Source organism: Euprymna scolopes, chromosome 42, assembly GCF_053919585.1.
Source record: "Euprymna scolopes isolate OS-2025 chromosome 42, ASM5391958v1, whole genome shotgun sequence".
NCBI classification, from domain to species: Eukaryota; Metazoa; Mollusca; class Cephalopoda; order Sepiida; family Sepiolidae; genus Euprymna; species Euprymna scolopes.
In genome coordinates, this window is record NC_136523.1 from 33,323,701 (window position 1) to 33,339,312 (window position 15,612).

The 15,612-nt window shown below is 34.7% G+C and overlaps 1 protein-coding gene across 1 annotated transcript in view; it reads right to left on the minus strand.

The window, feature by feature from the left end:
* Nucleotides 1–15,612, minus strand: part of LOC145267008 (aromatic-L-amino-acid decarboxylase-like) — a 418,556-nt gene that overhangs the window by 41,356 nt on the left and 361,588 nt on the right. Inside the window, exons 5-6 of the mRNA XM_080122908.1 lie at nucleotides 7,753–7,887; nucleotides 6,181–6,324 (exon numbers count right to left, since the gene is read on the minus strand). Coding sequence (XP_079979034.1) covers nucleotides 6,181–6,324; nucleotides 7,753–7,887 — 279 coding nt within the window. The remainder of the gene's footprint in view (nucleotides 1–6,180; nucleotides 6,325–7,752; nucleotides 7,888–15,612) is intronic.

Genomic DNA, 15,612 nt, shown 5'->3' on the forward strand with positions numbered 1-15,612 from the left:
ATGGAGACAAAAAGACAGGACTCAATAACGTATGTATAAGCTTTCGACTCGTTCTTATTCATGCACTAAGAAGAACAAGGTAAACCAACGCACACACAATGCCACGCTGCCAAATACTCACATATATTACTTATACACGTATATTATTCACACTATGAACATTTTGACTTGTGACTAACTCAAAGTTTTTAATCATAAAAGAGCATTTAAATAACTTGTATATGTTTTTGTTAGCGTTTGCTATCTGGTAACCCTTCTATTCCTTCATGCTTTAAAAAAAAAAAACTCACCCAAAAGTCAGGAAGAAGACGACACCTTCCAGTCACACCTAAAAGAAATTCGCTTAACAACACTCCCTTGTGCCTTTTGGGTCGAAGAAGGCAAGTTGTGACTATTTACTGAACTTTCCTTACAAAACACGTGTTTGCACTCTCATGATTTTATTGACATGAAAATAACTTTTATATTCTTATTACTTGTACATTATTTGTTACAAAATGTTTTTTTTCTCAAGATTTGCATTTAAAATTTCCTCTGCTTATGTTTTAAGTAGTACTATTTTTACAAAGGAGTCAAAACATATCAAGGCCCGAAAGTTACTCGAGGATAAGGGTTAATTAGTGTACGGTAGTCAATGAGACAATATCGTAATACTCCTTAGTTGTGTTAATTTGGTAAATTGGGTTACTTTAAGGAGGCGGTTCATCAAGAATTTGTTTACGTTAGACTTGGCTGTTCTCTTTTCACTTCCATATTTTTATATGCAATCCTGTACACACACACACACACACACATACACGCACGCACACGGACACACACACACACACACACACACACACACACACACACACACACACACACACACACACACACACACACACACACACATATATATATATTTAATTTAACCAGTGCAAACTATGACCAGAACATTCATGCGCAAAGGAAGCCCCCTTTATTACGGTAGAGGCTCCATTTGTTGATAGATGCTATTACGAAAGAGGAAAGTGAAAAAACGATTGTGTTAACGTAGTTGTTTCATTCCCCCCCAATTAAATAAAATAAAATTTTCGATGTCTACTAGGAGAGTGTGTGTAGATTGTTTGTACTGAGTAAAAGTTACAGCCATTTCTTCTAACTATAACTTTTGTGGGAGAGTCAAGATGCTAGGAAGTAATGTAAGAAATCAGGAAATAATACGATTACGGCTTTTAATTTCTGGAAACGTGCATTAATTATCGACAAGAATTGGACCATACCGGTATTATATGTGATGCTTCTGTTTATAATCATAACCCTTATCCTCGAGTTGCCTCCGGGCCTTGATAAGTGGTGACCCTTTTGGAAAAAAGTGAAGAGGGGAAAAGAACTTTATTCTATTAAATGTATATATCTGTGCTCCAAGGAAACTTTCACAAAACACTCGTCTATTGGAAACGACTATCAATAATTTCCTCCACTCTTTATCTGTGCCTAAACCTAAACGTGGATCCCATGACCGAAGCTTCTTTCTTAGAACTGCACGCCTGTGGAACTCTGTCCCGTCTGCATGACTACAATATAGTCGTCTTCAAGTCCAATGTAAACAAATTCTTGATGAGCGGTTCCCTTAAATAATCAAATTAGATGCAAGTCTATAAATGGTTCACAAGTAATCTTTTTACAATAAAAATCTGGAAAAAAATCTTTATGATGTACGTACTTGTCACTGCATGAAGATGTCATATTCCAAAAATCACGTAAATCGATCGAGTAGTTTTTTTTTTCAAGAAAATCAAATATTATCGGACGGTTTATCGAAGATTTAGCCAGACGCCATCTTGTTTGAGAGATAACGTCACTAACGACCCCTGATGGAAATATGGGTCAACAAGGGCAGTACATCGAATATTTTTTCAATGAAGTACTTTTTTTTTTTTTTTTTTTTTGAAGAAAATCAAATTTTACGACTTTTAGGGATAATAAATAAATAAATTGACAGGACGACTGGAAACAAATTCCGATATAAGCGGAGAGCAAATACAGCGCCTAGAATTTCGAAATGGTCACCCATCTGGTACTAACCAGGCTCGACGTTGCTTAACTACGGTGAACAGCGTCAACGTTCACGGCTTCGTTAGAGAGAGACTCTTTTTAACCTAGCTCCAACTACTTGACCTTCATAACGCTAGCTAGCCAAGCGCTGGAGGTCCCCCTTAACTAATGCTATCTCTAGCGGATCCCCACCAGCCACCGCCCGCGTCAGCCTATCATCTAAGTGCGTTTTCGTCCGCGCCTTATTTAAAGTGCGGCTTTGGCTATATTGGACGCAAAAACGCCTAAAAGTGGCCTTAAGTTTAACCCACCAGTTACTCCCAGTAACCGCCCCCCACTACCTCCCGCTGAATTAGTGTTGTTAGCTGTTCCCGGAAGTCGTTCGTCTCCAGTAAGGAGGCGTTCAACTTCTAATACCCAGCCAACCTAGGCCTATTACCTACTCTCAAACGGGCCATTACTAATTTATGGTCCGGATGCCCTAGCCAGTGGAATGTGGGATAAGATAAGAAATCTATGTCGCCTCTTCTAACTAACATCCTATCCAAGTAGGTACTTGAGCGGGAGGTCATATGATTTGGCCACGTCCACATCTCCCTCCCCGGGTGATCCAGACGGAATCTGTCGATAAGATCGCATGAGGCCGTCAGGTCAGACAGGCTGCTTTCACACCTCTCTCCGACCCTCTATCCCCCCCCGACCTTATCTATCTTGGGGTCAAGGATGGCATTCCAGTCCCCCATTAAAACTACCTGCTCCGGACCCGTCGATAGAAACACCCCCACCCGCCGAAAAAAGGAAACCCTCTCTCCAGCGATATTGGGCGCGTAAACAGCCAAAATCCGGAACTTACCGCTTTTAACGGCAACATCGACCACGACCAGCCTTCTATGAGCGTCCGCGTGGACTACAGTAACCGTCGCAGCTAGGGTGCGACTCACTAGCACAGAAACCCCACGACTATGGAAATTGCCATATGCTGAGTAAACGTCAAAATCGTTCACCACCAGATCGCAATGCCCGGGCCCAACAAAGTTGGTCTCCTGTATTGCAGCTATATCTACCTCAAGGGCCACGAGATCACCCACCATGCGAGCAGCCTTGCTGCGGGATCTCATGCTCCTCACATTTAAACTAGCTAGGTTTAAGGTTGCCATTATTTCCTAACTAGTAATGTTCGTTTAGTACGAGTCTAAAATCCTCGGGTGTTAAGATCGAGAAGGTCTGACCGAGACTGCCAGTCAATAGCTCCGCTGCGGGCTGACAATTTCGAGCCAGACCCCCTACGTCCAGGGGGAAGGTTAATTTCAATGCTCTGTATAGGGAGGGGTGAACATATACGGGGACACTCCCTTTACATTTGGCACGGATTTGGTTCAATGAGGGATGTTCTTCCTCGATTAGCTTGAGGCCTGGTACTGCTTCTTTGGCCTCCCGGAGCATTCGCCAGAGCGCCTTTACTCTTGCGCCTTTGTCTTTTCTCACAAACGTAATGTACATTGGCGCCTCCGGGATGTTTTTGGGGTCTTGAATCATCTTCCCGTCCACATATAGCAGATTCGCCAACTGTTTCAGCTGCATTCTTTGTCTGCTGTTCAGCTCTGCTTGAGTGTCCGCCTCACTTTCCTCACAAATTCTCGCTCCGGCCAGAAAGGGCAGCTTTCTAGTCTTTTCGGTCCTCTCCGTCCTGGCTGGTTTAGGTACGGGAACGGCTTACTCTACTGTAACTTCGCCCTCTGGGACTTCTACCTCCTCCTCTTCTTTTTCCTCCTGAGATCTCTCCATTTCTACTTCTACTTCTAGGGGGGTATTAAAAAGGGTAGGGTGTTCTGCTCCGTCGGGGTCTGGGATTGGGGAGTATTCTCAGGAGCAGGGTTGCTGTCATCTTTGGCGTTCTTGGTCTGTCTTTTCTCCTCCTCCTTCTCCACCTCTTCATCTGACTCTGAGGCCGACAGTTTTCTCTTTAGGCCCCTTTTTCCTCCTCTTTGCGACTTGGGGTGGACTTTCTACTCTTCTGTCCCACAATTGTCTAATTGGACGGGGCTTTCTCCACTTTCTCTGCTATCTTTGCCGCTGGTGCTGATGTCGCCGACGTTGTCGTCGCCGATGTTGGTGCAGGTGCAGGTGCAGCTGCCGGTGGAATCGTCTTGCCTGTCTCTGCTGTTACTTTCTGCGAGCACACCTTTGCTATGTGTCCAGCTTTCTGGCAGTGCCAGCTATGTGGACGTCTCCCTTCTACTGAGGGACATTGTCCCACGTTCACGTTTGAGCTGGGCAGGGATGGCATTGAACCCTTTTTTATCCACCTTCATTTTTATCTGATAATCACCGATCTGTATGTTTCTTGATTCGCCAAAAAGGATATATATATATATATATATATATATATATATATATATATATATATATATATATATATATATATATATATATATACTTCAGAATAAAATTTTGGATCATTTTACAACACTGCAATCAAAGACATTCACTTCGGATTTTACCATGCAATTTGGATGTAAATTTTTATATCCTTTTCATTAACTTCCCTAATTCTATGACATTTAAATACTTAAACAACTTTTAATGACTTTAGCAAATAAGGTGTAAAACATTATAACTATTTGCTAATATTTTCTCATCTGAAGAGATGGTAGACATCGAAATCCTATAGGATAAGGAGTTATAATATTTCAAATGTATTCTTTGTCTTACATAGAATAATAAAAATCTTTTGATATGAAATCTAAAAATTTCACGTCATAATTTTTAAATTCATTGAATGACTAAAATTTGATTTATTTTCTCTATCTTTTATATTGAGCAATTTTTATTTAAATGGGATAATACTTATAGAATATTACTGCCAGTAATATCTTGTAAAACTTATAATCACAGGTTTCCATACCAGTTGATTGTTAGATGATTTTATTCTGAAGTATATATATACACACGAGCAAACAGTTAATAAAACATGTTAAAAACACTTTGAAACGAGTGAAAAACATATTTAATCTGAAAAGGAAACACTAGATAAGTGGATAGTCCTTAATCCGCGGAGTTTCGAAGAAATACTTTCCTTCTCATCAGAGGGTACGAATTGACTTTAGCAAATAAGGTGTAAACCATTATAATTATTTGCTAATATTTTCTCCTCTGAAGAGATGGTAGACATCGAAATTCTATAGGATAAGGAGTTATAATATTTCAAATGTATTCTTTGTCTTACATAGAATAATAAAAATCTTTTGTTTTGAAATTCAAACATTTCACGTCATAAATTTTAAATTCATTGAATGACTAAAACTTGATATATATATATATATATATATATATATATATATATAGTAATTTATAAAATATATATGGTGATTAAGCTACACTGAATATTCCGCGTTTCATCCACTCTAGGACTCCTCAGGCTTATGCGCAAATTCTGGGATTGTTTATCGTTTTTATATGCTCCTCTTCTATTGAGATTTTAGTTAGCCAATCAACTTTTTAGTATCCACCGCGCCCTTCCTATCAGCCATGTACACACATATATATATATATTTATATATAAACTAACAATAAAAAAAAACACACTAACCTAGTTTTAGAACAGATCCTTTGTCCGATAAATGCATGTCCATTGGCTGATAGGAAGGGCGCGGTGGATACTAGAAAGCTGATTGGCTAACTAAAATCTCAATAGAAGAGGAACATATAAAAACGATAAACAACCACAGAATTCGCGCATAAGCCTGAAGAGTCCTAGAGTGGATGAAACGCGGAATATTGAATGTAGCTTAATCGCCATATATATTTAATAAATTACTAACTAGCTCTACCTACGTATTGAGCACTTTTGAAGTAAATACTTAAAGTTTACACATAAATCTATACTTTTGTATATTAATTTTATGTGAATAAATAAAGTCAGATTAGTTGCGGGCACCGCTTCCGTGGTCAGGGGGTAGAACGACGGTTCTAGGTTCGATCCTCGGCTTTGGGATAGGTGCTAGTCTAGCGGCACTGATGAGTTGTGATACAACGAAACAGGACTGTATGTCGATGACTACAAATATATTTTTATATATATATATATATATATATATATATATATATATATATATATATATATATATTAGAGTGTGTTTTACTCACATAAAAAGGGATTAGTCCGTTCTCTTTGTCCTTCTCTACTGCTTCGCGTAGAGTATGACCACGTAGGCTTAAGTGGTCATCAGTGGGTAGAAGACGGAGCTTGACCAATCCTATGAGGCTGGCTTTTTCCACCGACGAATGAGCCTGAAAAACGCCGAAATAAAAAAAAATGAATAAAAAAACATAAATAAAAAAAATCATAAATAAGAAAAAACATAAATAAGAAAAAAAAAAATAAATAAAAAACCATAAATAAAAAAAAAATGAATAAAAAACCATAAATAAAAAAAAAATAAATAAAAAACCATAAATAAAAAATAAATAAATAAAAAACCATAAATAAAAAAAAAATGAATAAAAAACCATAAATAAAAAAAAAATAAATAAAAAACCATAAATAAAAAAAAAATAAATAAAAAACCATAAATAAAAAAAAAATAAATAAAAAACCATAAATAAAAAAAAAATAAATAAAAAACCATAAATAAAAAAAAATAAATAAAAAACCATAAATAAAAAAAAAATAAATAAAAAAACATAAATAAAAAAAATCATAAATAAGAAAAAACATAAATAAGAAAAAAAAAATAAATAAAAAAACATAAATAAAAAAAACGATGAACGAACATTAAGTTTCGTGTAGTGCATAACAATATACAAAATTCTATATAAAAATAGTTATATATATACGTCTACTATATGCGGATATATTTAATCCCCCCCCCATCTTTTGGTAGAGCAATGTCGTAAATATATCTCAACCGCCACTTAAATGGCTATAAATGTTTGTTTGTTCGTAAAAATGGTTGACGAGTGTTTATTAAAACGGACATTTGTTGAGATCATTTGCGAGCACCGCTCCCATGAGCCAGTGGGTAGAACTGCCGATTATCAACGCGATGGTTTTAGGTTCAATCCTCAGCAGGGAAAGGTACTAGTCTAACCGCACTGATGAGTTGTGATACAACTAAACAGTACTGTATGTGGATAACTTTTGACTTTTTTTGCTTGTTGCTATTTCTTCTGATGAGTTAAGGGCAAAATAGATTCACTGATTTTTTAAAAGATTTTCAAGGTTGTTGAGATGCAATTCTCTTTAAACAATTTTGTAAGTATGGGGGCTAGTTCTGGTTGAAGTTTTTACAGCGCTATAATGTAAATGCCGTCAAGGCCAGTTGCTTTACTAGAATCAAGATTTTTGATTAGCTTGGCAACATCACACACAGGTATTTGTATGTCGCATAGCGTGGTTTTTGATACAAGAGGAAATACGGGAGGTTGGCGGCTTTGGTTGCATAGAGTAGATTTAGCTGCAAAGTTCTTGGGAAATGGTTTGGCTTTGTCTGATGCTGACGAGATTACCTCAAGTCCATTGATGATGGTTGGGATAGAACACACGCTTCTGTTCAGGGTCCTGTTTACTATTTGCCAAGACTGGTGGGAACCAAGCCGCCGCTCAGCCACTTTGGACTATGGGAATATGATCGTGCTAAGCGACCATTTTAAGACTGACCTTATGTCAGACCTGATTTCAAGTAGGTGGGAGGTGTTACGAAGAACAAAGCAACTTACCTGATCAGAACAATAGGCTACTAATCTAGCGTTTATTTCCGCGTCTTCTACTGGTCCATGAAGAATTTTATAGCGCTTCAAGGCTTCCGTACGGGCGGCCAAAAGTGCGAGGAATGTTGACTCGCTTGCTGTTCCCTGAAAATAAAAATAAAAAGTATATATATATATATATATATATATATATATATATATATATATATATATATATATTAGTGTAAGGGCGTTTATTCGGAATCAGAATTGGTATCGGAGTCACAGCAAATATACGTGCTTTCAGACCTCAAAAACAATTCGTTTAATTTCTTCATTCATGATTAATTTAGCTAATCTATTCATGTTCTAAAAACATGTCTATCGTATCTATCGCGCGCACACACACACACACACACACACACACACACACACACACACATATATATAGTAAGTTTTAAAATATATAGGCGGTTAAGCTACACTGAATATTCCGCGTTTCATCCACTCTAGAACTCTTCAGGCTTATGCGCGAATTTTGTGGTTGTCTGTCGTTTTTATATACTTCTATTGAGATTTTAGTTAGCCAATCAGCTTTCTAATATCCACCGCGCTCTTCCTATCAGCCAATGAACATGCAGTTTATATTTTATAACTTACTAACTATCTCTACCTACGTACTGAGCACTTTTGAAGTAAATACTTAAAGTTTACACATAAATTTATACTTTCGTATATTAATTTATGTGAGTAAATAAAGTAGTTATATATATATATATATATATATATATATATATATATATATATATACGTAAAAATATTTAATACATTTTAGTACGAGCATGAATTTTCGTACACACATATTTAACACTTAATTGCTAATATCTTTCCTCTGATGAGAAGAATGCATTTCTTATAAATTCTGCGCATGAAAGAAATCCTGATGTTTCTTATATGCGTATCTTGTCGAACAATGAATTCTTGCAAATTATAATTTACAATCTAAAGTTGAGTCCCCCCCCCCATCTCTCTCTCTCTCTCTCTATCTCTCTCTCTGTATATATATATATATATATATATATATATATATATATATATATATATATAATTATTTTTTTACTATAATAATTATTAAATACCTACAGACACTAGTGTTTCATCCTTTAAGGAATCTTCAGTGCAGGGTGTCACGATTAATACCAGTCGAACGATTCGAACCCCCCCCCCATTACGAGACATCTCTCGCTCGATTTAGCGAAGACCTAATTCATTCGGCTACCATTAACCGCGTGAAATAACGAATTTAAACATTTTATTTTTAAATGTTCATTTACGTCAGTCAGAGAGTGATCTAATCGTTATACGATGATCTATGCATATATATATATTTATGGTGTCTTTTAAATTCAATAAAAACCCTTCAAAATTTGCTGACGAGCAGACCTTGCTTATTAAAAAACTATATGTAATTATTGTACGTAACTTGATGTATACCACAATAAAAAGCATTGTTTTCCGAAACGATCGTACAGATAATTGATTTTGTTGTTGTTCCTTCTTATGAAACGGATTTTTAATTTAATTATAATTTGATTTTTAAATTTTAAATAATCAATCACATTACTTAATATATATATATATATATATATATATATATATATATATATATATATATAAAGTGATAGTCGTGTAGTTCCAACGAGAGAAAAAATGTATACTTAAAAGAGTGTAGCCATCAATTGTAGGGTTTTCAGTCTTTTGTCATTTTTTTGATATGTGTTTAGGTGATCTAATACTTGAATGCATGTTTTGATTGTGGATCGACCGTAAACCTATCTAGATACCCTGCCTCTATCTCCCTCTTACACGCATGTGTGAGGAAGATAGAAGCAGGATATCTACATAGATATAAGGTCGAGACCCAATCAAAACATGCATACATGTATTAGTTCACACAAACACATATTAAAAAATGATAAAAGTCTGAAAAACCTACAATTGTTGATGGCTACACTCTTTTAAATATATATATATATAAAATGTATATATATATATATATATAGTAAGTTATAAAATGTATATATATATAAAATGTATATATATATATATAGTAAGTTATAAATGTATATATATATATATATATATATATATATATAATGTAAATACTTAAAGTTTACGCATAAATCTATACTTTCGGATATAAATTTATGTAAATTAAGTAGTAATATACATACATATGTATATATATATATATATATATATATATATATATATATATATATTCTTTAAGTGAAAGTAATGTTTGATTTCAGAAGAGTTTACGATGTGTAGCTAGTCTGTAGAAATAAACAAAATAAAAAAATAATGATAATGTCGCTCATCAAAGTCCGTCTGTGTTTGTTTACAATATCACGTCAGCTGACATTGGGTTTGACGATCTTAAAATAGTATTTTTTTTTCTTCTATAGATAAGAATAATTTTTACAATGAAATATGTTACGTTACACTAGCCAATGTTACGCCGGTGTAACGTAAAATATTCCATTGTAAAATTTTTTATCTATAAGAGAAGAAAGACTATTTTTCTGACCTGATTTTTCAATTTTCGGTACTTATCAGATGAATTTCTGTATAAAACATATCTAAGAACACTGCCAGAAATATAAATTACCTTTGTGTAAAATTTGCGAAGGATACGCTCAGCTGTTTTAGAACCTATGAGGAACAAACTCACCCACACAAAGATATATATATATATATATATACATACATATATATATATATATATATATATACACTTTGTGTAAACAAATTGAGCTTAGGTATTTGGACAGTGTCAAAACATTGTTAATTCGCTACCCGCACACGTATAGCGCAATGGTTAGAAGCTCCGGCTTTCATTCGGGCGGTCGGGTTTCGATTCTGGCTTGAGGTAGTTGCTTATCTAACCGCACTGTGAAACAGCGAAACAGTACTGTATGTTAATGACTATAATGCTCCCCATCTTAGGTTGAGCATATTGGGAAGTGATATACAAATTATCATTAGTGTATTAAGCGATGCTTTTTGTGTAAATAAATTGAGCTTAGATATTTGGACAGTGTCAAAACATTGTTAATTCGCTACTCGCACACGTATAGCGCAATGGTTAGAAGCTCCGACTGGGCGGGTTTCGAGCCGCACTGATGCACTGTAAATCAGCGAAACAGCATGCATGTGGATGACTATATATATATATATATATATATATATATATATATATATATAGGGGTGTATGTGTTGGGGGTGTTAAATAAAAAATTGATTTTGAATCATTTACATTTTTATAACCACAATAAATGCTAATGCAGGGATATACTTACAACGTCTCTGCTGGTAGAAAGATATTGCAAAGAGAAAAGGACGCCACCTATGTTATTAATCTCCTTGGAATTGCGTCATAATTTTCGCAAAAAGAAAAACGAAAAAACAAAAACAATGTAGTATACGCTTGTTAGTCACGATGTCACCTTGCCTAGTACTATCTCCTCTTTAGAGCGTAAAGTAGTATCAGTTCGTTTTAAAAATATACGAGTGTTGATAGGAATAATATTCCAAAGTCAATTGGATTAACGGACATAAATCATTAACACAAACTATAAAGAATGAATAGACGCGTTTAAGATACGACTAAACGGAGGTTGGAAGTTGGTAAGTTAGGGATGATGAGTTGGGAAATCTAAACACAGAAATAACTAATTAAGAGTCCAAACAAATAATGAAAACAACATTGTCGTACAAAATGGCTGCTGCCGGATATTTACGTTGGTTTGGCCGGCGGGAAAACCAGACAGGAACGCTAATTTGACAACAAAACAGTTCTTCACCGTCAACAGAAGAATGGTCTACGTAAACGCACATTAATTATTTAGTGTTGGGACGATTAATAAGAATCGAAAAAAATTGGAACTTTTGGGGTATCGGAATCGGTGTTAGATTCGGAAAAATTGTGTGCCTATTTTGCAATGCCAAAAACGATTTCTTTAATTATCCTTCTTTATTTGATTTTATTTAAAACGAACTCTTCCAAATGCCGGTAGAAATGATAGAATAATGAATAATGATTGATTTTAAAATTAAAAACTATAGATGACCTCTCACAAGTGTGTTTTAATTTTTGAAGAAAATATCTGCACATTTAACATGTGTTTTTACGGTAAATGGGGAAAAACAACATTTTTATAATTTAATAATTTAGAGATTTATAAAGAGTCGGAATCGATATCGGTAATTGTATCGGAATCAGGGAAAAATATTGAAATTGTTCCATCACTAATACATTTCCAGCGAGACAGATATAACCCGAGAGCTGAAGAGAGTCCAGCACAAACGATCAGAAACTGGCTGTTGGTTTTGAAACCGACGGCCGCGATGTTTTTCAGTTCTTCTCTAATACTCACACACATACACACACACAACCACACACACACAAACACACACATACACACACACACACACACACACACACAAACACACACATACACACATACGCACATGCACATATACAAATACAAACACACACATACACACATACACACAGACTCACACATACGCACATCCACACACATACAAACACGCACATACAATTACGCACATACACACATACACATACACAAACACACACAACCACAAACACACACACAATCACACACGCATACACATACACACATACACACATACATACACACATACATACACACATACACACACAACCACACACACACACAAACACACACATACACACATACGCACATACACATATACAAGTACAAACACACACATACACACATACACATACACACAAACATACGCATACGCACATACACACACATACAAACACGCACATACAATTACGCACATACATACATACACATACACAAACACACACAACCACAAACACACACACAATCACACACGCATACACATACACACATACACACATACATACACACATACATACACACATACACACACAACCACACACACACACAAACACACACATACACACATACGCACATACACATATACAAGTACAAACACACACATACACACATACACATACACACAAACACACGCATACGCACATACACACACATACAAACACGCACATACAATTACGCACATACATACATACACATACACAAACACACACAACCACAAACACACACACAATCACACACGCATACACATACACACATACACACATACATACACACATACACACACATGCACACACATGCACATACACACATACATACACACACCTATATCTTGTTCATTTTAGAGGTAGTATATGATTTGTTATATTTTCAACTTGAAATGTAATAAAAAAGTACCTCATTGTTTAAAATATGTCTACTTGCCTTGACGTAGCCCTTCTACCTATTTTACTATTCTCGTGATAACCTACAATCTTGATTTGAATTGATATCTTTTGATATCTTGGTGATCTTGTATGTACATAATACTAGCGGGGCGAGGATGGGACACCCGGCTTTGCCTGGGCATAAAATATGCTTAAATACGATATCACAATTTGGCCAGATTTATTAAAAAATCGTGATTTCAAAAATAAAAAAAGTATTTAGGTGCTGTCAGCTAGGATCGAAACTAAAACTGTAGCATTCAAAGCTGGTGACGTTACCACTGTATCAACATGACACGTATATGCATTGATTAAAAATTAAAAATAATCTAAGACGAGCATACAAAATGTTTAGCGATTTTTTAAATTTTAACCCATTTTTGACCCTTAAAACTATTTAAACCAGCTAAAGATCCATAAAAGAGCATTCCGTAAAAATCAAATCATTTAAGGCCTCTAGTGTCACCCTGCGATTTTTAATTTCGGAGGAGATAGTGTTTGAAAATATGGAGAAAGACAGACAGACAGACAGACGTATAGCCGTTTATATATTACATTTATAACTAGTAATTAAAAATATTGATATACTCAATATATATATATATATATATATATATATATATATATATATATATATATATATATATTTATATTTATCCAGAGAATTGACAGTTTAATTGTGTATTTGCAGTTAAGAATTTTTTCAAATTTATTTACAAAAGAAAGTTGTGTTTTTAAATCAAAAGCATCGCCATATTTCAACGTTGGGTAAGCGTTCGTTTATTTAAGTAATGACTCGATTCAGAAATAAGAGAATTTTCAGGTCTCAGCTAATCAGAATGGGTGGACTTTGCCAATGAAGAATTTAAAATCGGAAATTAGAAAGATTATGGTATGTCTTTATAGCTAATAGCGAGTTACGGTCTAATCACAGTATCATTGAAAAATGTAGAATTGGTCATGGTGTAAACTGGTAGCGGTGTTAAGACTAACTATTTAGAGAGAAAAATAGGGACGCCTTCTTCTAAAGATGTTGCGATAGTGGTGATGTTGCACATAGAGTATAATGTAATATTTTAATATCACGACTGGATGTGTGTATATAATGGTGTTCGGAAGTTACATAAGATACTGGCTAATAGGCTACATGTATTGAATTTGTATGTGGCATCGGTTGTTGAAAACCTACGATACTTTGATCCAGAAATGAATTTTTGCAGCCTCATATAGCCTGTATGCGAGTATTATGTTTATTTTCTAAACAGTTCGCTTCTTGTAAGTAAAAAAAAAAAATAGTCGGACTGAGATCGAAACCAAAGCCAAAAATATACGATAACATTACACCAGCTTGACGCGACATTTAAAATGTGTTTTCAAAATTTCTTATTCTACGATAAAGAAGCTGTCATGTTTTTGGATGAAAACGGGTTACAAAGTTTTCACGTGTCTGAATACCCTATATACCATATTTCAAGTCTGTAGATAAAAAATTCGTTGAGAACAAACACACATTCTCACTTTTATATATAGACCCTCTTGTACCAACATTTCAAATTTGACCCCTTAGCAACTTTTTTTTTCAATGAAAACCGATTAAAAAGTTTTCCACATATCTGAATACTCTATATACCAAATTTCAAGTTTCTAGATAAAAAAATTCGGAGAGTATATAGGTTGAGAAGTGTCCTCACACACATATTCTCACTTTTATGGATACATTAAAAAATGTAAACGTAACATTACTTTCCTAACGTTACTTTCCTAACGTTACTTTCCTAACGTTACTTTCCTAACGTTACTTTCCTAAAAAAAAAAAATGAAGAAAAAAAAAACCCGAAAAGAAACTGAGACATGTGCATGCGAGTATTATGTTTTTTCATTTCTTGTAAGTAAAATAAAAATTGTTACTCGAGGTGAGATCGAAAGCAAAACCTACATATAATGAGAAAAAAGCAAAACCTACATATAATGAGAAAAAAGCAAAACCTACATATATAGTGAGAAGAGTACGATAACCATTAGACCAACTTGACACGTTCTCCAAAACGTGTTTTCAAACCTTCTTATTCTTAACACAATGTGAACAATTAGCGCATGCGCAGTCGTGAAACCGTTAGCAAACAGATAAACATCCGACGGAATCCAAGTACCATTTTTTTTCAATTTTTATCCTTTAGCATGCCTTTTTTCAGATTAAAATGGATTAAAAATTTTCCACGTGTCTGAATACCCTGTATACCAAATTTTAAGTCTGTGGCCCCCAAATTCGTTGAGTATATAGGTTGAGAAATGTCCTCACACATACTGACTTATATATATATATATATATATATATATATATATATATATACATATATGTATAATATATATGTATATTCATAGAATATATATATATATATGTATATATATACATAGAGAGAGAGAGAGAGAGAGAGAGAGAGAGAAAGAGAGAGAGAATAAGTGAGAGAAGAAGTGAGAGAAGAAGT